Source organism: Globicephala melas, chromosome 15 (genome assembly GCF_963455315.2).
Source record: "Globicephala melas chromosome 15, mGloMel1.2, whole genome shotgun sequence".
Lineage (NCBI taxonomy): Eukaryota > Metazoa > Chordata > Mammalia > Artiodactyla > Delphinidae > Globicephala > Globicephala melas.
The window spans coordinates 13,342,091-13,369,191 of NC_083328.1; the positions used below are offsets into that span (position 1 = coordinate 13,342,091).

A 27,101-nucleotide genomic window follows, 5' to 3' on the forward strand; every position below is an offset into this window, starting at 1 on the left:
AGGGATTGAGTTCACCGTTTGGATATGTCAAGTCCAGATTCCCGTGGAATTTTACTGTGCCTTCCAAACTGAGGGGTAACTTTAGCCATCAAGTTGAAATAATATTAGAAGCTTCTTCGTTTCCACTGTTACAATCTTTAATACATAAGATTATATATATAATACATGTCTTGTCAATAGTTTTTAACTACTTTTGAAAAACTTTCTTCCTCTTTTCCTTAGGCAATAGTATGTGGAGGTCTTGGCCAAGTCACCTACCTTTTCTGAGTTTGAGTAAACTGGGGATGATAGTGGCTTTTATGCAGGGTTTAAATTACAAGCTTTCGAGGTAATACTTGTAAAGCATGTAGCACAGGTCCTGGCAGTATAACAAAGGGCATAACTGTTGAGTGCACTTGTGGTGGTATTTGATTTGCCAGCTCCAGCTTATTCCTCAACATTCTACTTCTGTGTCACTTCTGCTGGGAAGCCCTCCTGGATTTCCCAGGTGTGGCTGGGTTGGGGGCCTCTGCTCCCAGGCATCAGTGTGTACTTTGGCACAACACTTGGCTCACTGAATTGCCTCTGTGCACTTGCCCATCTTTAAACTATAAGACCCTTGAGAGCAAGAACCATAGTTCCTTCTGTGCTACGTTCCCAGTGCCTTGCACACCAAGTTATAGGGATCACTGAATACGTTCCTTTAAACGGCATGTGTGCAAAGTGTTTCTTTCTACTTCCACTGGCATCATCTTGGGAGTTTTTGTATTTGGCATTGTTGTACGTATCTTGGCTTCAATACTCTAGTTGTTTTGATTTAGGTCCCCCAAACCACCTATCTCCAATCATCATGATTTGCATCTCTCGATGCTCTTGGTGGCTGTAGACCTTGTCACTAATATTTCCCCGTGGAGCAAGCACACCTGATCAAGGTCTTCTCTTGGTTGGTATGTTCAACGGTTGAAAGAAGGATGGCTCAAGTTAGAACTTTTTTCAGTGGAAGGTTCAACCCTCTGGGCTTTCAAAAGGGATTTTGGAGAAGGCATACGGACACTGTTTGCTTTTCTTCTTGGTTTATAACTGCAGAGATAGGAGAGGTCTTGTGTTTCAGGAAGATAACACTTTTCCTGTGTTGTCGAGGCTCTGAGTAAAGTAGCCAAGAGACACCTTGTTATCACACAGCTCCACGCTGGGCCAGGCTTCCTTACTGGGACAGCATCTGCCTGCCTCTCCCCCGCTTGTAAAGAGCCTTCCTGATTGGAAATAATGCTTGTTTTTGTCCCCAACCAGATCACTGCAGTGTGACGGCATTTGCTCCGTGGGTCTGTAATCACAATTAGGTTGTGCGTTTACATTCCTCCCTGTGTATTTTAGGCCATGGGGAGGAGAGGAGAAGAAGGAGTGTGTATATTTTTACACAAGAGATAGTGTGAGAACCCCGGCTAAAGCTTCGTACGCTAACTGGCTTAAAAAAAGTGATGACAACAAAAAACCTTGTTATTTTGAAATAATTCTAGATTCACAAGAAGTTGCACAAAGGTACAAGGGGTCTTATGTGCCCTTCACTTATTTTCCCCCACTGGTAACATCTTGCTAAACTCTAGTGCATTAATCACAACCTATAAATTGACTCTGGTGCGATCCACAAATTGTATGATCAGAGCTTATTCCGATTTCACCAGTTTAACGTGTGTGTGTGTGGGGAGGTGTTTCTATACAATTTGATCACAGGTGAGATTCCCCACAGTTCAGGTACAGAACTGCCCCATCACCGCAAAGCTCCCCCATGCTACCCCTTTATTACCACCCAACTCCCCTTACCTCACCCCTAACAACCACTAGTCTGTTCATCATCTCTAGAATTCTGTTATTTCAAGAATATTCTGTAAATTGAACCATAACCTTTGTGATTGGCTTCTTCCTTCTGCACAGTGTTCCATGGTGTGGGTTTACCAAGTCTGTTTAACCCTTCACCTGTGAAGGACATTTGGGTTGTTTCAGTTTGGGGTTTTTACACATAACGGTGCTATGAACATTGGTGTACAGATGTTGGTGTGAAAATAAAGTTTCATTTCCTTGGGATAAATGCCCAAGAGCCCCATTACTTGAGTTGTGGTAGACACATGTTCAAGCAAACTTCTTTGGTCATTTAGTCCATTTATGTGACACTGTGTCTTTAAAAATCTGATTGGTTTTTTTATCTTCCAGCCCAGCCTCCAGTGGAGGAAAAGTTTCTGTGTTAGTCTTGGTGACCTTGACTATGATACTAAGGGGAATGGGTTGCATTCCTGCAGAATCAGGAGTAATCCAAAAACTGTGTTGAAAGTGTTGCCCTGGGATCAGATTTTGAGCTCCCATTAGGTAACACCCAACAATATAAGGTCCTGGAGGGGCTGATACACCCCAGGGATGGGCATGAGGCTGACCCAAGGGAAAGTGAGACCCAGGCACTCAGACATTGTCAGGTTTCTCTGTCCCGGGTCTCCACGGTCTCTGAGCCCTTCTGTTCCCCTGTCGGCTTGGGAAGCCTGGCCACCTCCAGTTTTCCAGGCCATCTGGAGGGAAATATGGCTGCAAAGATAGCCCAAAGTTGACATTGTAATTACAGCTTCAGCCACTTTAGGGAGACAGGACCACCTCTCCAGGGGAATCCCAGGGAAGGGAACTGGTGCTCTAGTTTGGGTCACATACCCTTCGTCGGACCTGTCAACTGTGGCCAGGAGGGCAGGGTCATGCATAGAACTACCACACACCAGTAACCATGGAGGAAGTCTTCAGAAATGGAGGGGGCAGGGTGGACAGGCAGACGATGGACCCCAAATGTTGTAACAACATCCATGAGATTCGCACTTGGAGTTCCCACAAGTTGGGGAAATAAATGAGGCCTTTGAGAAGGATGTGGAACCTGAGTTGGACCATGAGAGACAGTTAGAACTTGGACATGTGGATGGGAGGAAACAGCAGTGGGGGGAAGTAGACAAACCCGGATCTCAAGGCACAGGTGCTTGGGGCATAGAGAGAGAGGCGTGCAATGGGATTTGACATGTAAGAATTGATGGGTGGATTGGAGTTTCAGAGAGAGAGTCCCAGTCAGAGATGGAGGATCTTGCTGGGCCACGGGATTGAGGAGGGACAGCTTGACCACGTCCCGTGACAACGCTGAGCAGCCGCAGAGCAGGAGGGATTAAAAAAAAAGGCTCCTTGAACAGCCTAGCCCAGGCTGGAGATCAGAGAAGCTGACAGATGAGACAGAGGGAAGGGTGGATTAAGACCTAGAGTCTGTCATACAGAGTGAAGTAAGTCAGAAAGAGAAAGACAAATACCATATGCTAACACATATATATGGAATTTAAGAAAAAAAATGTCATGAAGAATCTAGGGGTAAGACAGGAATAAAGACACAGACCTACTAGAGAATGGACTTGAGGATATGGGGAGGGGGAAGGGTGAGCTGTGACAAAGTGAGAGAGTGGCATGCACATATATACACTACCAAACGTAAAACAGATAGCTAGTGGGAAGCAGCCGCATAGCACAGGGAGATCAACTCGGTGCTTTGTGACCACCTAGAGGGGTGGGATAGGGAGGGTAGGAGGGAGACGCAAGAGGGAGGAGATATGGGAACATATGTATAACTGATTCACTTTGTTATAAAGCAGAAACTAACACACCATTGTAAAGCAGTTATACCCCAATAAAGATGTAAAAAAAAGGAAAGGTAAAAAAATAATAATAAAAATAAAATAAAGTAAAAGAAAAGAAAAGAAAGCCCAGGGGTTGGTGGCAATATCGTCAGGAAGGCCAGCCATGGCCATTTTCACCTTTGTTCCCCAAAAAGTGGTGTTGGAGCTTTAATGTTATTTTCTTCGAAAAGCGAGGTGGATCCTTGAGTTGGCATTGCCAAGAGTACCTTTAGGTCACTTTAGCTGTGAGCTCTGAGTTGCTTACCGGGCAGAGGCTCTGTGGCCTCAGGCTGTGCTGTAGGGTCTGGGAGGGACTGTGCCCGGCACCTGCACACAGTTTGGAACAAATCTTTTCCTTTCCTCTTACCCTTAGGGCAGGATGGCTGCCTTCTGAATCCTGAGGGCCAGGTCCAGCCTGGCCGCTAGCTTCCTTGTCTTACACATCAGATGTCTGGTCTCAAGGGGGCCTGACACCCTGTAGGATGTCAAGAAACGCCGGATTGGGCAGCACAAATGCAGAGGGGCTCTGACACTCCCTTTCCCCTCCTGGGCACGACTCCATGGTGCTAACTGAGCACGCATCTCCTGGAGTCTTGACCACGCCCTTTGACACTGGGATATGGTCATTGATATCCATTTTAAAAAAGAAGTTCAAGTTCAGAGAGGGAAGTGCTGTAATCCACGGCAGCGCAGCCAGAATTTGCAGGAGCCGGGGCTCCAACTCAGCCATCCTCGTCCCGGAACCAGGACTCTGGGGCCTCCTCCCTGGGAACTGTCACCTCCCTCTGTGCTTTTCCTCTTCCTTCCGGTTTAAGACTCCCTCCCCCGCAGCCCTCCTGTCCCCTTACCAGATTCATCTCATTGTTTCCCAAGACGTGTCCACTCTCCCTTCAGTATACAGCGACACACGCAATAAAAAATGAGTAATCATTTTAACATCTATCGAGTGCTTCTGTGTTCCTGGCACTGAGCTAAGCGCTTTGCATGCATCCACTTATTTGATACCCCAAACAGCCCTCTCAGGTAGGGACCAGTATTATCCCTATTAACTGTTTACCCTGACATCGTGCAGCAGCTCACGATGAATGCTCCTGACCAGGTGCGTCACTGCCTCTCAGGTGCCCCCAGGCTCCGTGTAGGAGCGCAGTGATCCACAAATGCACGTGGCCCCAAGGTACCCTCCCTCCCAGAGACCTCTCCGTTTTCATTCTTTTTCCACCTCAGAACATCCCTGCTCTGTGCACCCTGGGAGTACTTTTCGAGTCTTCAGTCCGAATGAGGGCCCCGTGTGTGACCGTCAGGTGCGGTGATGGTTGGGGATCTGCAGAGCTGCTGTTCAGCCGGCACATCCCGGCGTGGCCTTACAGCTCGCATCTGTTCTGACCGGTCATTGCCTGTCTTTGGCTGTTCTAGATCTTGATCGTCTCCCCTGGGCTAGAAGAGACATGTTAGGTTCTGCAAACCTCTTGGACCCTAATCAAAGCTGCTATTTATAGAACATTTTCGTGCTACCTGACACCTTCACCTGCACCAGTTTTTGGTGAGCGTGCATAAGCATTTTTTTCTTTGCACAGGACCCATACTGCCTTTGACCTTGGAGAATTCAGGGCTCTGAATACAGAGGTCCCCAAAATACTGGAGAAGGGGAAACTGACCAGAGGCTGTACTCTACTTATTCCATTCCTGGCTGCCAGCTGCACTTAAAGAAAACTCCAAGAAGTGACCAAGCGCCACGCTGTGACCCTGTTCTCTCCAGGGTTTCCTGTTTCCTGTGTGCCGTTTTGCTCCCCCCGAGCCCCCTTAATGACGGTGACTTTGGTTATTTAAAGGAAGAGGATTGCCAGCTTCAGAGCGTTCAGAATCAATATCTCAGTAAATAAGAAACATAATGAAAGAAAAACACACTCCAGGCTGCAGACAAATTTTATCGCTTAAATTCACATGTTATTATTAGAATCAGCTGCAAGTACCGGACTTTCAACTGCCTTTTGATGGGGTGAGATAGGGGAACGCTCTTAATTTGGGGGAGCAATCTGGAGGCACCCCTAGAGGCATTTCGGTGTTTTCCTGTTGGTTTGGGCTCCTTGTATTTATTTTTTTTTGAAGATGAAATTTAAATGGAAGAAGCGGTGGAGAGGAATTTCTTAGCAAAGGAGTTGAAAGCAGAGATGGCTTTCCTTTTCAAAGCCCCTCTCCTGAATGCACAACTCCCTGTGATATATTTAGTTTAACACCTCGGTATTTTGCACCTCACATCTTTTTTCTTGCTTCTTTTTGTCTTTCGCTTTCTTTTCTCCTTGCTTTGATCTCACTATGGAATCGCCTTTAAAATGCTTTCATACAGAGCAAAAACATCCCTTTTTAATCTCCCCCATTCTTCCCAAAATTTCTGGCTCTCGCCTCACCTCTTTTTCACTCCTGTAGTCAGAAAATGCATTATTTAAGTCCACAAAGCTGAGCGATGCCCAGAGAATGAAACATACAGTATAGACGCCTTCTGGGTTATTTCGTCTTGGGTTTTTACACACTCGCCAGGTCCATGCAACGGAGCGGTGGGCGTGGCAGCGGAGGGGAGGGGCGTGGCTCTTACGTCACTGCTGTCCCTTCAGAGTTTAGTGGGGTTGTTTGGAGGAGTTTGAAGTTCAGCCGGTTATCCTTGTTACCCCCTCCCTTGGAGCCTCTCAATCAGCCAGGGGGGGCTTCTTCTCTGGAGAGGGCCAACCACTGTCAGTGGACGGATGGCTGGAAAAGTGTGCCCAGAGCAGAAAAATGGGGGCTTCAGAGTTCCAGAGAGAGCCAGTTCCTGGCCAGGCCTGAGTCAGGCCTCGACTTCCCACGTTCAAGGCTGAGTTCTGCACGAGCAGATGAACGACTTCAGTTTTCACGGCCTTGCATCCGCAGGAATCAGGCAGAATGACAAGGAGGGCAGGCATGCCGCTTATGAACTGTGTGACTTTCAGCCGAGTGCTTACCCTCTCTGGGCCTCAGTTTCTTTCTCCATAAAATGGGGATCATAATACTCCTTACCTCACAGAGTGCTGATGAGGGTAGAAAGAGTTGCCAGAGGTAAAGCAGTTACAACAGAATATCCTTAATTAGGATTCAGTAAATGTGAAAGCAAAACTCGAGGAATTTTACGGGTTTACAAGAGAGAGCATTCTCGAGTTAAATACGAGAGGAGAACTCATCTGAGTAGTATTTTGGAGCATTTCATGATGAGCTGACATTTTTAGTCAGCTTTGGCTAGCAATTAGGGGATATCAGTATTTTATTATAGATACAGACAAACATAGTATTTGAAATGTTTGAAAAGTAGTGATTGTCAGCCAAAGAGCAATTTTGCATCCAAGAAGCCCGCCTCACAGGGTGTACTCACCTTGAAGCTATGGAAACTCATGATTGGGGCCCCTCACTTGTGTGGAGGCGGCAGTGGGTAGGGAGCCTAACAGTGGTTCACAGGACTGTGGGTTTTTGTAAAATTTACAAAAGAGATTTTTTTTTTCGTTTTCTTAAAGGGGATCCTTCAGATTATATAAACTTCAGGTCCTTCAAAGCCCAGATTCGTTTCTGGGACTTAACTAACTCCATCTGACAGATAGAAACCCACATATTGCATGAGGTTTCTCCCCCTTCCCTTTTTAAATTAAAAAAACATTAATTAAAAAAATGCATTATTGATCTTTGGCCACTTTTATGCCTTTAGTTTTGGTTAGTTATTTCAGGCATAAAGGTATTCTCAGGCATGCCTGAAAATCCAGGTGTTCTTAATCTATTTTTTGTTTTCTTTCAGTGGCATCATGGCTGATTCACATATTAAAAAAAAAAAGAAATCTCAAAAAAAAGGCACTGCAGAAATGTAGGGCATCGTGCCTAACGGCTGCGCTGAATCTGTGTTAAGGACCGTGTTTTTTCCCTCTGCTGACTTAAAGTCCCCAAGTATGGTGAGCTGGAAGTTTCCATCAGGGATGGGGAGAAAGGCTGGTGTCAGGGGGGACACTGGGGGTGTGAACACAGATCCATGGGTTGGATCCTCCCCTCTGAGAGGCTAGAACCCCCTTTAATGAGTCCAGAGGGGCTTTGCAAAGAAGCTTCCAGTGAACCAAATTACCAGAATGGGGATCAGAAAAGCTAATGGGCAGCAGAACAAGAATCAGACCTTCAGTAAGGCCTAGGGATTTAAATTCACACTCAAAAAAAATACTTCAGCCCCCGCCCCTTCAAAATCGACCAGGGCTTACAGATACAAAAGGCCGCATCTTGTATGATTCTATTTTTATGAATTATCCAGAAGAGGCCAAGATGGAGAGCAGATTAGTGGTTGCCAGGGGCTGCGGGGAGGGCAGGACACGGAGAGTGACTGCTTAATGGGTGTGAAGTTTCCTTTGGGGGTGATGAGAAGTTCTGAAACTAGATAGCAGTGAAGGTTGCACCACACTGTGAAAGCACTTAATGCCATTGTACACTTTAAAATGGTCAAAAAGGTTAACTTTATGTGTATCTAACCACGGTAAAAAAACAATGAAAGAAAAATCAGGCAGTGCATTTGAGAAGTTCTGGGTTTGTGGGAGAATCATCTGGAGTGCTGGGTCAACCCCACCGAAGCCCACTAAATTAGAACTGCCTAGGGCAGCCCGGGAACCTGCGTCACCTGCCAGGTGATTCCTAGGTAGAGCGGAATCTCACATTCTGAGGAACTCTGGCTTTGAGGCAGGCGGGGTTTTTTTTTTTGTTTTTTGTTTTTAATTGGAACATGCCATATGTGCTGTTTTCTCATCCCAGCTGTCACAACCCATGCATTCCCAGCGAGCAGCATGCCCACACCTCAGCAGCTGTTGGCAGGGAGAAGTGTTGGTTCTAAGTGGCTGTGATGGTGATGGTGGCACGGATGGCAGCAGAAGCAGTGTTGGTAGAATTGTACCACTTGTCATTGTAATAGATTGTGGGACTGAGAGCAGAAGCCAGGAACATCAGGGGTCCTTGTCAAGGGACTAATGGTGAGGTTGCTGTATTGGGGCAACCTCAAGGGGTTGAGGTCATCTCCAAGGGGTTCCATCTTACAGACAAGGCGGAACAAGAAGGCCCAGGCAGTGGGAAAAGCAGAGACAGGCGGTGGCCAACACTGGGATTCTGGAACGTCTGCCCAGTTCGGATGAGACCTATTCTGTGCACAGGGGTTAATTCGTCACAGGTGGGGTTGGATAGGGGGTCAGCTCTAAGTCAGAGCTACTCCAAGTGCGTTCACCAGAGCAGCAGTGGCAGCCTCATGGAGCTCGTTGGAAATGCAAGTTCTTGGGCCACACCCCAGACCTACTGGTGATTTTCACGCAGGTTAAAGTTTGAGAAACACCATCTAAACTTAGACTGATTCTCTTGAGTCTCCATACCTTGAGGAGAATTACAACGTTCAGTAAGTCTCATCAGCAAGACTTGATAACTCGCGGGTTAAGAGGTACGGATGGGGCCCAACCCCGGACGGTGTGGCCACTTCCAAGCCCACGTCTGTGTGGTACCCAGGTTCATGCACTAGTTTTGCGAGCAGGTGGAGATGCCTTCTATGTCCACACTTTTTTCTGAGCAGGGTTTAGAGACAAGAGACTAGGCTGATGTTTTATTCTCTAATATCTCTGGAATTGTGCGATCTGGATATAATTCTGTAATAATGTTTTTTGCTTTAGTTCTCACTGTTTGTCACTTTCTTTCTGTCAACGTCTACTCCTTAAGCCTGGATGACAGGCGGTCCTTTTATTGTTAAGGAGTAGATATATCTCCCGTCTGGTCCCTTCCAATCACGGGCAGTGGTTGCCTTTCCCCTCTTGACCCTCAAGTGCTACTTACCAAAACCTTAAGAAACACAAGCATTCCCAAATGGCTCTAGACCAATTTAGTATTGGATTTCATAACATTGGTAGGTAAACATTTATTTTTGCAGAAGTGAGTTTTTGTTTTCTTCTCTGAGTCTGTAGGTGAGAAAAATCGTATGTAAAATGTTTTTCTTAGCTGTCATTATAATGTCCAGGAATGGTTTCATCTGTTAAGGATGATAAAGGATCTTAGGTGATGGGTGTGACATTTCTTACCGCTGTCAGGTTGAGAATTTGTTTCCTTCCATGGTGAGTCTGGAGGCCTTGTTTTTATTCAGTTAACTCGTGGGCTTTCTCACTTTAAAGCAACTTTGAAATCTCAACACCCCAATGCCCTCAGGCTGTCACAACTCTGTTCCACCAGGACCAGCCTTTCTGGAAATCTCTCCTGAGCTGCCCTACTCATCCACTTCTCCCTAAGCTAACCTTGTCCCCGAAGGGCCCAGCTGCGTCCAGAAGGGAATTCTTTTTTCTCACTGTTCCCATCAGGAAGCTACTGTTTGTCTAGATCAGCGGCCTGTTCTCAGCTCTCATTTTCTCTAACTCATTTGATTTCCCTGACATTGGATGTTGAATAACTCTTTGAAAACAGGGATTGTGTCATTTTCAACCACGTAGGCGCTCTATAAATATTTATGAAATGAATGCACAGATTCTTCTTTTGGAAGCTCTACGCTTGATAGGATTCTGCCCCTGTGATGCTGTTTCTAGCCTGTCTTGTCCTCTAGCTCTGCTTCCTGCCTCCTGGATGCACACGTTTCCCAAAGTGGGGTTCTGAGTCTTCTTCTGGAACTCTCACTCCCTCCTGTGCCATCGTCTCTCCCCACCATGTCCCTGACACTCTGTGCCCTGTCTTCTCACTCTGGACCATTATCCTGGTTCAGCACTCAGCCCCCAAAGGTCTGCTAGCCGCTCAACCTGTCCCCAGGTGAACCCATCAACTTCTGCTTCTCTTCTTTTCCTCTTTTCTGATTAATGGCATTTTCCCGGTCTCCCAGACGCTAGTGACTGTCGCCTCAGCAGATCCAGTTCCACGCCTGTGTTTCACTGTGTGCTTGTGTATTCTGGAGTAGTGAGAGCACACGTCCAAACCTGCTGATTAACTCAGATACGACCTTCTCCTTGGACACCCGCAGCCAAAATCATTTCTCCCTTTGTGACCTTCCCCCCGACCCTCCATCACACTTTCCCTCTACGACCATTTTTCTTTGGCCCTTAGCTCCTCAATATTGGAATTTTTTGAACATGTCTCATCTCCTTGCCCAGATTGTAAGCATCTCAAGGGAGTGCTTGTGTCCGAATTGATTTTAAATCCAAGCCGGGGCACAACTCAATACATTATTGGGTCCAGAATCACATACAGGGATTGGGAAATGAAGCCTTCTCAGTGTCTCTTGTTCTCGAGCCCTGCTAGTCAGATGCTGGCATCTCCCTTCGTGTTCCCATGAAAGATCCCAGGGCGTCACTTCAATTGTGTCTGGAACAATGTGTCACTGAATCTTGAAAGATGGAGGCTGGTGACTACTGCTATAAAATGATGGTGCCTGGAGTTTAAAATGATACTGACTAGCTAGAAGGATGTGCTCTTGTTCATGGGGTATTATAAAATGGATCCATGGGAATAATATTAATAGACCAATTAGTATCAGAAATAAGATTTTGAATGCATGTCAAGGGCTTTATATGTAAATCTTATTTATTCTTAGCAACCATAGGCTAGTACCAAATGATGAGGCATTATCCTTTTATCCCTTTAAACTTTTCAAAGCACTTTAATATTCATATCCCACTAGCCCGGAGATGTTGAAGGGCAGTGGTAGCAAACCTCACTCTTTTTTGCCAAACTTGTAAATGCCTGTTTATCTCTCTCCTCTGAAGGCTCTGTCACAACCGCTGAACAAAGGTGGAGAGCACTTGATACTTAGACATGGTGACCGGCATGGCTGGGACCTGACATCCAGTTACAGGGCAGAGCACCTCAGGGTCCCAGGTCGCCTGGCAGCTGAAGGTCAACCATGCCTGCAGGTCCCTGTCGTGGCACCTGGCACTCGGCGTCCAGAATGTTCTCCCTGAACTTACAGAGATTCTTGAGACTCCTGCCATCCCAGGCCAACCCTAGAGGGTGAGCAGGATTCCCACCGTATTATTCTGTGGGTCCATTGACTTGATTTTAAATCCAAGCCGGGCACAACTCAATACATTATTGGGTCCAGAATCACATACAGGGATTGGGAAATGAAACCTTTGCCTTCCATGGTGTGTCCCTCATCGCCTGCCCACCCACCCAGCACTCGAGGGGAGTAAATGAAAAACCAAGCAAGCATGGCCCATCCAGCCTTCTTGCTAGCATTCTTGTTCCAAGAAATTTAATGAACAGACGGGAAAATGCAGCCAACCTTCAGTCAGGAGATGGTCTCTAAAAGCTGAAAATTCTTTGGGTCACCCCAGTCCCATGTACCTGGCTGAGTGAAGAATTCGACGGTCCCCACAGCCTGGCTTCTGCACCAGGCCCCTCACCGGCTCTGGGATGATGGCAAAGATGATAGCAAACCGGGCAAAAAGACAGACAATAGATAACTTACTGAGGGTGTAATGCTACCTGCCAAACATTCAAACTCAGTGGTTCTCAAAGTGTGGTTCCCCATACCCAGAGCATGGGTTCCCCAGCCTAGACCTTCTGAAAGTGAACTCTGTGGGCGAGGGACCCAGCAGTCCATTTCAGCCCCTCCAGTTGACGCTGTTGGTGGCCTCCAGTTTGAGAACCAGAGTTCTGGTTTACAGGCCTATTTCTCCATCTTGGACATGGCTTCCTCAGGCTCCCTGGGCTGCTTTGCCCTAAACTTATATTGAGGGAAAGAGGGAAGTTAATTACTCATATCAGCTACTCCGTGTTGAGCATTTACACTGTGCCAGGGATAATTCTGAGCATTCTTGAATTTATGAACATCTGTAATCCTCACCACAACCCTGTGGTATCCATACTGTTGCTGTCAGCCCTCAGTATCCCTGGATGTGAAGCCTGCAGGTACAGATGACCAACTGTAAGGGACTTGAACATCTGTGGATTTGGTATCCCTGGGGGTCCTGGAACCTGCAAATACTGAGGGATGACTGTATTACCATCCCCCTTCGGTAGATGAGGGAACTGAGGCACACATTGACTGGCTAAATTGCCCAGGGTCACTCAGGTAGTAAAAGGTAGCACAGCGTTCTGAACCCAAGGCAGTCTGAGTCCAGTATGAACACCCGACCACCTTGTGCCCCCTTAGAGTTTCTGCCCCTTCTCCACCCAGGTTCTATTTTTTTCTCCTTTCCAAACTAATTCCTCCCTGTATTAGTTCGCTAGGGCTGCTATAGCAAAGTACCACAGACTGGGTGACTTAAACAACAACATTTATTTTCTCACTTTTCTGGAGGCTGGAAGTCCAAGATCAAGGTGTTGGCAGGGTTGGTTTTTCCTGAGGCCTCTGTTCTTGCTTTGCCGTCGGCCACCATCTCCCTGTGTCCTTGTATGGTCCTTCCTCTGTGTGCGTGCTCCTGGGGGCTGTGCGTGTGTTCAAATCTCTTCTTCTTAAGGACACTGCTCAGATTGGATTAAGACCTACCCTAAGGACCTCATTTTAACTTAATCATCTCTTTAAAGGCCCTATATCCAAATATGGTCACATTCTGAGTTACTGGGTATTAGGGCTTTAACAGATGAATTTGGGGGGGGTTACACAATTCAGCCCATGACACTCCTGTTCCCCCACCATCCATGCCTTTAGCTGACAGGAACTACATCATGTCTCTGTACCCTTGGGGGCTCTTTCACTCCCATCCATCTAAACCCCCCACTTTCTGTACTTGTTCCTGGGTCACATGGCTGCATCGTTCCCAGGGACAACAGCCATGACCTAGAGAGGGCAGCCTCGACATGTGCTGCGAGTATATGGCTTTAATTTGCCAGACATTGCTGTGTATAACTAGGAAGTGAGGGGTCTGCACAATGTCCGTAAATACAGCCTTGTGGGTTTTTCTAGAGCAAGGTCAGAGGTGACGATGTCTCCAAAAGTATCGTCTGTGGACCACTCACATCTGAGTCAGCTGGGCTGCTTCTGGACCCCCGAGGCTCTCCGAGGGCGCATCCTTGGAGTGTGCATATCTCAGAATCCTCTCTCTGTCAACCCTTCCCTGTCCATCCTTCGACACCTGCTGGTTTTCCCCCATTTTTACTGAGATACAATTGACATACAGCACTGCCTAAGTTTAGGGGGTGCAGCATGATGATTGACTGACATATACTGTGAAGTGATTACCACAATCGGTTTAGTTAATATCCTCATCTCATATAGATACAAAAAATTTAAAATAATGTTTTTTTCCTTGTGATGAGACAGTGATTCTCAAGTACGCAAAGGTATCCCTTTACGTCTGTGGAATTAGACACATGTGACCCATGTTTCAGCTCTTCTGTTCCTAGGTTGTGACCTTGGGACAGGTTAGTCTCCCTAAGACTGTTCTTAATTTGCAGTGTGGAATTCATCTAGTTAATTAATGGGATTAATCTAGCAACCACCTAGGGTGGCCGTAAGGATTAAATTAGATCATATAGATCACGCACTTTGTACCACCTGCTGGTGGCAGGAGGGAGTGTTCAAGCCCTGATGGCCTTCTTTCACCATCCAGGTAGCGTTTCTACTGCTGAGCAAGGATTTCTTTCACATCCTGTGACCAAAGCACAAACCCTGTTAATGTTGCATCTAGGGTGTGACTCTGGGTCTGGACCTCCCAGAACACATTCTGTGAGAACCAGCATATGTGCAGATGGAAAAACCCATATAAAATTGATAAACAAGACCCAGGGGACAGTGGGGGCACAGGAATGCTGGCCAAGGAAGGAGGGAGGGTCAGAAAGAAATCCCGAAGGACATCAGTCAGAGATGTCTCCTGAATCACTGGGACCAAGTTGACTTTTCTACTAAAATGACTAACATGCAAAATTTTCTGCAATCTCTGGACTAACTGAAGATTTGTCGGCCTCACAGTGGGTTGGATGCACATTTGACACGTTTACGGACCTTCCTGTGTTTTGTCATTTGTAGAGGAGCTGAAGGCCCCTTTGGAGGAGTATGTCCACAAACGCTACCCCGGGCTGGTGAAGGTGGTGAGAAATCGAAAAAGAGAGGGCCTGATCCGAGCTCGCATCGAGGGTTGGAAGGTGGCCACCGGCCAGGTCACCGGCTTCTTTGATGCCCACGTGGAGTTCACCGCTGGCTGGTAGGTCTCAAGCTGAAGGCTAGAAGCGCTCGGGATTTGCAGCGTGGTCAGCGGGGCTGGAGTCTGGGAGGTGGGCCACTCTGGCCGTTTCCCCTGGGGCGCTGGCGAGAATGGAGAATCTCTTGCTACTTTGCTCGTTTCCATTTCCGGGGAGGGTGGTTGACTGTTGAAAACAAGAGATTCAGTTATAGTTTTACCTACTCAGGCAAAGCTTCCCAGAATTTATGGGATCGTGACTTCCCTGGCAGTCCAGTGGTTAAGACTCCGCTCTTCCAATGCAAGGGGTGAGGGCATGATCCCTGGTTGGGGAACTAGGATCCCGCATGTCGTGTGGCCAAAAAAAAAAAAAAAAAAAAAAAAATTCTGGGATCATCTTTAACAGCATTTGGAGGAAGGGAAGAGTTTCTCTCTGCCGATGTGGCCCCTCATGTTTCTCCAGGTGAAAAGAATATGAGAGAAATCGATGGGCGTACAGGGAGTAGATTTTGGATGTAAGAGAGTGAAGCGTCAAAAATGCCCAAATCGGGGCTTCCCTGGTGGCGCAGTGGTTGAGAGTCCGCCTGCTGATGCAGGGGACGCGGGTTCGTGCCCCGGTCCGGGAGGATCCCACATGCCTCGGAGTGGCTGGGCCCGTGAGCCATGGCCGCTGAGCCTGCGCGTCCGGAGCCTGTGCTCCGCAGCAGGAGAGGCCACAGCGGTGAGAGGCCCGCGTACCAAAGAAAAAAAAAATGCCCAAATCAGTCATTGATCAGCTCTAAAATTAGGTTAGAGCTTTACAGTTATATGATTATTTCTAACTAACCAATGATAAATCAAGTCAGAGGTTAAACCCCTATGACAGGATTGCTTAATTAGTAAGAAGCAGTATTTAATTTCATTAATAATGTTTATTTACACTCAATGATACCATCTTGAATAAGTTCACGGTACCATATTTGAAGAGCCAATATCCCATCACTAATTACGCCTTAAAATGTCTATTCTTCATTTGAAACAAACTTTAGAATCCTTTTAATGGCCAGAGAAAAGGATGGTCATGCACATGACCACACAAAGGTTTGGAACGTGGGGTCATCGTTACTACTGGTCCTTTCATTTGCACACGGGCATCTGTTGCCATCTCAGACCCCAGTTTTCTTCCTTGCTTTTTCTGCCACCATCAGACCCTGATACACACAGCTGTAGCTGTGCAGCCCTGACCTCCTCTGAGCCTCACCACTGTTTATCTCTCATAATCATTCTCAAAGTGTGGTCCCCAGACCAGCAGCATCAGCATCACCTGGGAACTTGTTAGAAATGCAGATTCTTGGGCTCCACCCAGACCTATGACATCAGAAGCTCTGGGGATGGGGCCCAGTAAGCTGCTTTAACCAGCCCCCCACCAGGGCACTCTGCTGCTCACTCAGGTTTGGGAACCCTTGAGCTAGAAGCCTTCTGAACAGAAGCCCTTGAATGTTCCGTTGGAGCCTCAGCCTTGCCCTGTCTCACCTTTTCCTCCATATCATTCCTTCCTCATTTCTTTCCTGTCAAAACTGGTGGTACCACCCATGTCCCCATCACTTGATTCTTCTCTCCCCATCGTGTTACTCATCCAAGCCTCCTCCAGCTTTAGCTGGTTTTTCCTCTGTTTCTCACGTCTGCCTTTTCCTCTCCGTTTTGACCTCCACGTTCCCGCTCAGACCTTCAATATCTTTCACTTAAACTAACTGACAAATATTTGCTGGGTGATGAGACCATGTCCCAAAGACCGCTCTAGGCTGTGATTTAGGTGACTGCCTGGTCGGGTTTGCCCAGTACTGAGGGATTTCCCAAAATGCAAGACTTTCAGTAGTAAAATCAGAACGGTCTTGGGCAAAGAGGACAGTTGGTCACTCAGCTGGGGTTCAGAATCTGGTGAGATTTGGTATCCGCCCTCCAGGAGCCTGAGCCTATAGTCTAATTTTGACTGATGTCTGTGATCCAGTCTTAGCCCTTCAGACTCATTTTCCAGACTTCCAACAGAGGGGTGTATGTCCTCATGGCAGATAGACAGTGTGTCGCAACTCTCACTAGGTCACACTGCAGTAACGATCTCTGTCCTGTCCACGTGGCAGATCCGCTGCGGGTTGTCTGTCTGTGGCTCTGCTCCATACGGCCTCTGCGTCCCAGGACCCAAGGAGCACCCCTGCCTAGGATGTACCACTTTTGTAGCTCAGGGAAAAGGATAACAGTTTCTGCTCAGATGTGACATGGTCACACCTTCTGTTGGCCAAAGTAGGTCACATGTCCAAGCTAAACGTTAATTGGGGTTGAGGGAGAGCGTGCCCCTCAGCAGGGAAATACCGCAGGCCTCGGGGTCATCAGCGGGATGTCCCGAGGCAGGGGAGCAAACCGCTGGGAACAGTTGTACGCTCTGTCACAGACTGGGAGACTGAGCTCCTCAGCTTCAGAAGCATGATTTGAACCAAGGTCTTCTGCCCGACACTCAGTAACTTCCCCCACACAGTGACGGCCGAGCTGAATGCTTCTACCTGCAGGGCACCAGACCAGCCTAGGGGAAGGGTGGCCCATCCAAGGAGGCTGTGGAGCTTAGGGGTTGGGCCTAAAGCCAGACCATCCGGGTTAGAAACCTGGTTCTACCTCCAGCTGGCTGTGTGGGCTGGGGCATAACCTCCGTGGGCCTCAGTTTCCTCATGTGTAAAATGGTGATCATAGTATTTGCCTCATATGATTGTTGCGAGATTTATATTGGTCAGCTCATACAGAATGTTGGGAATGGTGCCTGGCAAGTAGTAAGTGCTTGATAAACATCTGCTATCATGAGCTTATAAGGAAGAAAAACGTGTGTTCAAAGATCAGCAAAGACAGCGTGTTATCAGGGTGACTTGAATATGATGGAGAAGATGCTCTAAGAGTTGAGAGGATGGAGAGAGTCTTCTACTGGGGGAAATAAAGGCAGGCTTCCTGGAAGAGGTGGCACTTGATTAGAGAAGCTTGTGTGGGTGGCTAGATTTCCTGCCTGGGCACAAGGGCATTCCTGGAGGAGAACAACAAGAGTGAGGACTTGGAGGGGGCGGAGCTCTGAAGCAGGTCTAGAAACCAGGGAAAGTCAGTCCCATTTGGTTATCCGTCTCTAAGGTGTGTGCAAAAGTATCGGAGGCAGTAAATGGCCCAGGGTATATTTTATTGCTCGTTTTAAATAGAAACACGAGATGTGCCAACAGGTAATTCAGTAGGTGCAAATGAAAAGAGATGGAATGGAGGCCGAGCGTTCTCATTATTCTTCAAAATAATGCAGAGGAATGGGATTTTCACTTGATTCCTTTCCAAAGCCTGCGCCCTGTTCTAAGCAGGGAGATTAATGCCCTGGTTTATGAGAGCCATCTTTTCGTTCTCGAATACGGGAAATGATCCCTTCCTACGTCTACGTCAGAGACGCACTCTGGCAGGGGTGCCTGACCATCTGCTTTCTCCTAGGCTGGCAGGGCTACACCTTAAACCCGGAGCCAGGTCCCTGCCTGTCGCCTGCTGTAGCCCTGAGCGGGCGGGCAAGCTGAGAGGCAGGATCCTGCCTGCCCTTGCATTCAGTTAGTTCCTGCCTGCCATCCCTAACCCATCCAATTAGATCCCTTTTAAGAAATCAATTAAATAATCAATTAAAACAACTGAAATAGGCACACGCACAAAGAAGCTAGTGAAAGGCTTATTGAAACCAGGCCATCAAGGGCAGAAGTGACCTATTTGGGGAAAAGGCAATTCAGCTCCAGCAGAAAACAAAAAACCAGAGGCATCGGCCAGTGCCTGAGGGGAAACCGAAAACACTGTACAAAACTGTAGGGAGATGCAAACCTTATCAGGAGGGCCTTGATAGGACGGCTCACACTTTTTTATTCTTCCTCATATCTGTCTAAGCTTTGGCTTAGACACTGTTGGTATAAAAGACAGGCCATACTTTCTGGGGCAGAAGCCCTCGTGTTCTGAGTCCCTGCTTCAGGCCTCTCATGCCAACGCAGGCAGCACTGTGGGAACCCCACAGGGGTGAGGGCGTGAGCTGCACGTCACAGGGCTCCTTTAAAGCCAGCTGATCTAGGGCTTCCCTGGTGGCGCAGTGGTTGAGAGTCCGCCTGCCGATGCAGGGGACACGGGTTCGTGCCCCGGTCCGGGAGGATCCCACATGCCACGGAGCGGCTGGGCCCGTGAGCCGTGGCTGCTGAGCCTGCGCGTCCGGAGCCTGTGCTCCGCAACGGGAGAGGCCACAGCGGTGAGAGGCCTGCGTACCATAAAAAACAAACAAAAAAAAGGCCCCCTGATCCAGCTGGAGCAGCCACTTGGGAGCCCAGTTTCCCTCTGAGTTCCAGCCTGCCCAGCCTTTAGCTACGACGCTTCTATTCATTGTCTGTGGTCTTGGGGTCTGGGCCGGTGGAGGTGCTGGTGAGCCACAGGTGAAAGATTTTATTTCTGCTTCTCTGTGTTTCAGGGCCGAGCCAGTTCTCTCGCGGATACAGGAGAACCGGAAGCGGGTGATCCTCCCGTCCATCGACAACATCAAACAGGACACCTTCGAGGTGCAGCGGTATGAGAACTCGGCCCACGGGTACAGCTGGGAGCTGTGGTGCATGTACATCAGCCCCCCGAAAGACTGGTGGGACGCCGGAGACCCTTCCCTTCCCATCAGGTCTGTGCCAAGCACGCGCTCCAGTGGCTTATTTGTCCCCAGATCCCAGGGGAGAGAGGACCCCACCCACCCGGGGAGAGGGGGGAGGGAGGGAGGCTGGAAGGGACCACTTGAGGATGGAGCTGCAGTGTGGAAATAGCTGCTTGAGGAATTTGGGGTGTCTTTAGGAATTTGGGGTGTCTTTAGGAATTTGGGGTGTCTTTAGGAATTTGGGGTGTCTTTCCACTGAAGTTTTCTTGCTGAGAGAGGATGCTGCATTTTGCTTCTTTCGCTAAAAATTCTCCAGTGCAGCTTATCGAACAGCAGTCCTGAAGGATGGAAATTGATAGGACGGCTCACACTTTTTTTTATTCTTCCTCGTATCTGTTGAACTGTGTTCAGGTGCTTTTAAGTGTTGACGTTTGAAAGGTATGAATTCCTGGGACTTTTTCATACTTGCATGCTTCACAGTCGCCGTGACGCAGGAGCACGTAGAGAAGGACAGTATTTCTATGGTAGCTGGGGTAGCCCAGGGCCTTCGGGCAGCTCTGTAGGATTTTTGCCCCAGGCCCCACCCAGCATCCCTGGAGGTGAGGAGATAGATCCCTCATGTTGTACCAGTTGGGAAGCTCAAATACAAAGGATGGGGAATGAAGTAGGTGGATTCTGATGTCGTATTCGTTTCCTGTGGCCTCTGTGACAAATGACCACCAATTCAGGGGCTTAAAGCACAGAAATGTGCTTACTTTCTAAAGGTACTGCAGTGATCTGAAGTGAGCCTTAGAGAGCTGAACGCGGGGTGTCTACAGGGCTGGGTCCTTCTGGAGGCTGGAGGGGAGAATCCATTTCCTTGCCTGTTCCAGCTTCGGGAGGCTGTTCTCATTTCTCCGCTCACGGCTACATCCCCTCCCTTTCTCCCCCTGCTTCCTTCATCACGTGGCTGCCTTCTTTCCTCGACGTTCCTGCCTCCCTCCCATAAGGACCTTTGTGATGGCATTTGGGGTCCACATGAATAACCCACTATAGTCTCCCTCTTCTCAAGATCCTTTACTTAATCATATCTGTGAAGTCCTTTTTTCCAGATAAGGTAACATTTGCCGTTTCCAGAGGTTAGGATGTGGGTTTTGGGGGGCGGGGTGGATGGGGAATATTGTTTAGCCGACAACAAACGCTTTGATTTTCAGCGAAGATGATACCCAGGTTACAGTTCAGTACTTTCTGTGGGTCCTATGTGAGGGTCAAAACTGGCTTAGTATCTTCATGGTTCCACGTTAGAAGAGGTGGAAGGGGCCGTCTTACTTTGCCCTCGTTTCAGGACAGTGTTTGTTGGTATAAAGGGGGCAGTTGTGGAACAGGAGTCAGGACTTTTTGCAAGTACCCATAAAGTTCTTTCTCAGTTTATACATTTTTAATCAACCAGAGGAGGATTTTGAGATGGACAGACCCCCCCCCCCGTGGCATATTCTCTTATTTTCTGGCACAAATTGAAAGCTGACAGATTGCATTAGGGTAGAGCCACTCACGGGCAAATTTATGCAACAAAGAAGGTAATCTTGGGCTAATAACTTGCTCAGCTGGAGATGTCTCGTGGCTCAGTTCCCAGCCCAGCCTAGATGCTCAGTGTCTTCATGTACTGCTGCAGGGCTGTGCTCTCGGATTTCTGCAAATAATAATGTCGACTCATCACCAAGGTGTTATCTGAGAACCAAAGCGTAACCTTCAGAGATATTTAAAATGTAATGGTTGAGATGACACCCATGAGGATGGCTACTGTATAAAAACAAGCAAAATAACAGGTGTTGGCAAGAATGTGGAGAAATTGGAATCCTTGAGCATTGCTGGTGGGAATATAAAGTGGTACAGCTGCTATGGAAAACAGTATGACAGTTCCTAAAAAATTAAAAATAGAATTACCATATGGTCCAGCGATTCTGCCTATGGGTATATACCCCAAAGAGTCGAAAGCAGGGTCTCAGAGAAATGTTTGTTTGTACACCCGTATTCATAGCAGCATTATTCACGATAGCCAAAAGGTGGAGGTAACCCAAATGTCCATCAACAGATGAATGGAGAAACAAAATGTGACATGTACATACAATGAAATATTATTCAGCCTTAAGAAAAAGAAAGAAAATTTGACTCATGCTACAACACGGATGAGGCTTGGGGACGTTACACTAAGTGAAATAAGGGAGTCACCAAAGACAGATATTACATGATTCCACTCATATGAAGTGGCTAGGATAGCCAAATTCACAGAGACAGGGAGTAGAATGGTGGTTTCCAGGGGCTGGGGAGAAGGGAGGAATGGCGAATTATTATTTAATGGTGTAGAGGTTCAGTTGTGCAAGATGAAAAGAGTTCTGGAACTCGGTTGCACAGTCCTGCAAATGTACTGAACGCTACTGAAGTGTACATGTAAAAATGGCTAATTCAGTGCATTTTATGTTATGTGTATTGTACCACGATTAACACAAAATTAATGGGGTGTGCTTAAAGACCCCGTGGCCTTCAGATCTTGAAGCGATGGCTTGACGGTGAGTTTCGTATTTTTGTCCAAGCACTGCTTCATCCCTGACACACAGGGAGGCTGACCTCCAGCCATGACGGGTAAGGGAGTGAAAGTGTAACAGTGGTGTTAGGGACAGAGGAAAAGGAATGGATACAGTGCAGTGCTTTGGGACGCCCGGAACACAGAGCTATCCCCGAGTATGTGAGGCACTAGGCGAAAACTGAGCGTGTACTTTAGGTCACGTTAACAGAGGAGTAATACGCATTTTAAAAGGACTGAAGAAAATGGAGTCGTGATCATGAGTCATTAATATCTCTGATGTACACAACAGAATCAGGTGATCCCTTTTTAATGTATCATAACTTATGCAATGCTTAATTTGTTAATAGTTGATGGAGATATTTAATGGTAGGAAGGACTTTTTATGGCCCTTCTGATGTTATTAAGCAGATACAATACCCTTTTTTTAAATTAACCATTTTATTTTATTTATTTTTTATAAATTTATTTATTTATTTTTGGCTGCGTTGGGTCTTCACTGCTGCACGTGGACTTTCTCTAGTTGTGGTGAGTGGGGCTACTCTTTGTTGCGGTGCATGGGCTTCTCATTGCGGTGGCTTCTCTTGTTGCGGAGCACGGGCTCTAGGCGCGCGGGCTTCAGTAGTTGTGGCACGTGGGCTCAGTAGTTGTGGCTCATGGGCTCTAGAGCACAGGCTCAGTAGTTGTGGCACACGGGCTTAGTTACTCTGCAGCACGTGGGATCTTCCCGGACCAGGGCTTGAACCCGTGTTCCCTGCATTGGCAGGCGGATTCTTAACCTCTGCGCCACCAGGGAAGTCCCAACAATGCTCTTTCTTAAATGTCAGGATGTGATGGTTCCCCCTCCTCCTTGTGATCTCAGTATTTTAAAAGGAATGATTATTCTGATAAAGGGTAGGATGAAGAGAACTCTTTCACCATCCAGATGACATTAGATTGGATGAATCTTTAGATGCTGAGTCTTCCCAGTAGGCCATACGATATAGGAGATGTTGCGTTAAGGGAATGTATATCCTTTCTGTTTTACTTCTTTTTCTCTTTCTTCCTTTGTAACGCTTTTTTCTTCCTGTTTGGTAAACAGCTATTTCCCAAGGTTTTTCCTCTGCTCTTCTTTGTCTACACCAGAGGTTCAGGCATTGAGAGTAGACAGATGCCGTTAAAGAGGGGAGAGCCAAGTGTGAGGGGTGGCAGTGGGGACTGAAGAACACATGCCCCGCCCAAGGAGCCAGCAGCTGCCAGCCCCCCGTGATGGTGACGGGAGCACAGAGGGCCGGCGTTGTCAAGTCCTCAGACTTTTAAGAAAAGACACAAATTCAGATCATTTTGTGAAATCTCCTGACTTCTAAATACTGGCAATAAATCCCTCTTCTTCAAAACTATGAGGGCCAAACATGTTTCTAGAGTGGATTTGACCAGCCGGACCCCCAGAATTTGGTCTGTGCTCTATACTTGCTCCATGAAGACCTCGGTCATTCCCAAGGACAGCCTTAGTCCTTGGTTCTCATGCTGGGAGCTGTGGCACCTGTGGTCTGTGGCATTATGGTGGGGCTGAGGGGTTTGGGGAAAGTGTCACTCAAAGCCGTGGAAGAAACATGGCTGGACTTCCTGGAGCTTGAGTTAAGCCATCAGAGATCCCCTGCCGCCTCTGTTGTGTGTCACAGTCCTCTGCTGCCCAGACTCTTAAGTCAAAGACTCTGGGAAGTGCCGACCCCGCTCTCACCTCTGTGCAGAGAAGGCTCTCAACCTATGTCTTAAGCCCCGATTTTTCTCCAAAGTGACATCATCTCTAATGTCGCGTCAACAACCTATCATTAGACCAGTGGAGTTTAAACTTTTTTGAGTCGAGGACCTCTTCGATAATCTAATGAAAGTCATAATCACCTCACTCCTGAGTATGTATGAGTGAACAGAACTTCACATGTAATTTCATGAATTTGTGAGATGCCTGGAAGCCACCTGCTTATTATCCACAGGGCTTATATTAGGAACCACTGCAAGGGAATTCCCTGGCAGTCCAGTGGTTAGGACCCCGCACTCTCACTGCTGAGGGCCCAGTGTGAATCCTTGGTCGGGGAACTGAGATCCCATGAGCCATGTGGCCAAACCACTGCTAGACATTCGACCTGGTTCTCCCAGTGGAAGAGCCTTTCTTTACCGTTCTTTATCAGCTACTAGTCTGTATGCTTTATGAAGCCAGGCCTGTGGTTTTTTCTACTGTAACCCCCGTGACTAATGAGTACTTAGCACTTAGTAGGGATGCGGAAAACATTTAGTGAACAAACGAATGGATGAGTGACATCCAAGGCTCAGAAGAGAAGTCAGGGTTCGTGCACGATTCGGAAGAGGATGAGATTGCCTCCCCCGTTATGCATTCCTATGCCTCCCTCCCCGCAGCCCCTGACAGCTCCCAGTCTTTCTGTCTCTATGGAATTGCCTATTCTGGACAATTCCTATAAGTGGAATCATACAGTATGTGGCTTTGGGGGTCATCCATGTTGCGGCAGGTGTCAGTACTTCATTCCTTTTTCTAGTGAGTTTTTATAGTGAGCACCTTAACGTGGTCACAGATCAGCATCCTTTCTGGCTTCCGTATCTGGTTTCCAAGACTCACACACCTTTGTCCTGCGTGGGGGGGGAGAGGTGACTTCTCACACACAGGGCCCCCATCTGCTCCACTGGCCACTTTTCACTTGCTTAGCATGAGTCAGGCACCAGTGAGTATGTTTCTCCACTGCCGGGAGTGCTGACCACCAGGCTTGGGGTGAGATGGTAGGATGCCCACCTTCTCCCCCTGGGGAAGGGGATTCAGGGTACACCTCGCTCCAGGGAATCTCTCCCTGACACACTCGTCTCCCAAACTCCACTTACTCATCCTCATCAGGCAGCTAGCTGCCTTTTGGTTATCTGCTTTGAACTTTTTGCATGATCTCTTTGAGTATAGCATCTATTGCCTGAACATCCTCAGCTCAGATGTGGACGTGAAAGGTCTCATTTTAACACAGTACATACAGCTGAGGGCATGAAGCAAGGAGAGAGGGAGGGTCTGAAGACACAGAAAGGAGGAAGAGTGCTGACTGGGAAAGAAGGACCCTGAAGAGGCAGTAGGGGATGGGGTCAAGAACGTGAATTGTAGTCTGGTCTTGAAGAGCAGGAAGAGAGAGCTTATGCTGTGTGACCCACATTATGAATTCAGAGACGAAATCACTGCTGAGAGAGAGAGAGAAATTTTGGATCGGGGGCTACAGAAAAGATGATAAATAAAGGTCTGGCATAATTGCCAAGAGGGATGGGAATGGGTGAGCTGACCTAGAACCCAAAAATGAATCGCTGGCTGTCTTGGGGGCCCAGAAATAAAAAATCAATAGATTGTCCATGAAGATTTCTTGACAAAAAACTACTATGAACTCCGTCGTGCTTCGATACCAACTTAAATTGTATTATTCATAGTATTATGTCCATATATGTGAAAAATAGTAGCAAAGGTAAGAAAGAGGGATATACTATCTTTAGCCTGAAGGCTCCATGACGTCATGGGAACCTGCCTTAGCTCAGCAGCCTTCAGAGCTCTGTAGCTCACAAGTTGGGAACCGCTGATCTTCACAGTTCTTTCCAGCTGTAATATCCCGTGACTTTTACCAGGGGAGGGAAGGGTCTATGGAGTCGTCAGAGATGGGAAGGTTTATAGCATGTTGCTTTCAGGGCACTGGCTGAAGCTGAGTCAGGCGTCTTCTGTGACGTGCCAGCGGTGCCTGCCTGCTCTGTGTTAGGTGACCCTGTAATTAGCGACATTACTCATTAATAACTAATTCAAGCTGATGATTAACAATTAGCAATCCTTAATCCAACATATAATTTGATAATAAATTATAAGGTACAGGAGCCATTAGAGCCTGTTAGACTCTGGGAGTTGAAAGGGCTGTCCTGGATATGTATAGTTGCTGGAATCTCACATTCTGTGCACAAATGTATATAAAAGAAGAAGGTTATTTTTTTTTCCTCTCTAGAGGAAGATGACTGGCTTGCTGAGAGGAAATCTTTAAGTGAAGAATCAGATTGTCTTAGACTTGGAAATAGAGCTATCGTCCCTATGCATCAGCAAATATATTTTAGGAACCAACTGTGTGCTCAGCCTCGTGGTGGGAACTTCTGGGGGGACAGTATTGGTAAATTACATGATCTTCTTGGGTGAGTTACTGGACTAGCTGGAGACACAGGGCTCAACTGTGCATAATCACACTTTAGCGCAGGTAAGTGTGGATTTGTAGGAGGGGGGAAGCTTTGTGAGTGGAGTGGATGGGAAAGCTTATCAAAATCATAACTAACACTGGAATTTTCTACGTGCCCGGCACTTTTCTCTTGCTTTACGCAGTACAAATCCATGTATACCTCATACTAGCCCTATGAGATAAGTATTGCGGTCGTCCCCATTTCACAGGCGTGGCTACTGAGACGCAGGGGCAGCACTTTACCCAAGGTCACACTCCCAGTAAGAGCTGAAGCTGGGATTCGGAGCTAGTGGGTCCAGAGTCTGTGCCCTTCCCCACTGTGCTGTCCCTCCTGAAAAAGCGGTGACTTGTGGGCCTTGCAAGCTGCAGGGGATTTTCACTGGCAGAGTGAAAATGTGGGGGATGACACAATTAGAGGTACAGTAGTGAACATGAGTGTGTTTGGCGTTGCCAAGACCACCCTCAGGTTTGATGATCCACTAGGACTCATACAACTCAGAAGAGCTGTTATGCTCATGTTGATCGTTTATCACAGTGAAAGGATACAGATTAGAACCAGCAAAGAAAAAAGAGGCATGGGACTGAGTCCAGGAGAAGCTGAGCGTGGGCTTCCGGTTGCCCCCTCCCTGTGGAGTTGCACGGACGGAGCTTCAGTCTCCTGGAAATGATTTATAACAACGTGATGAAGCGTTGCCAACCAGGGAAGCTCGCCGGAGCCCTAGCGTTCCTGGTTTTTACTGGGGGTCAGTCCCGTAGGCGTGGAGCAAACATGTGACCAACCTTGGCTCCTTGGTCTCCGGCTCCTCCCCACCTCCCCCTGCAGAGGTTAAGCCAATACAGCATGGCCCAGGGCCTCCTGGACACTCTTACCGGGCAGGATATTCCAAGGGTTTAGTGGTTATCTTCCAG

The 27,101-nt window shown here is 47.6% G+C and overlaps 1 protein-coding gene across 1 annotated transcript in view; it reads left to right on the top strand.

The window, feature by feature from the left end:
- GALNT17 (polypeptide N-acetylgalactosaminyltransferase 17) overlaps window positions 1–27,101 on the top strand; it is a 449,423-nt gene that overhangs the window by 237,743 nt on the left and 184,579 nt on the right. The window contains exons 4-5 of the mRNA XM_030871939.2: window positions 14,608–14,782; window positions 19,239–19,436. Of these exons, the coding sequence (XP_030727799.1) occupies window positions 14,608–14,782; window positions 19,239–19,436 (373 nt within the window). The remainder of the gene's footprint in view (window positions 1–14,607; window positions 14,783–19,238; window positions 19,437–27,101) is intronic.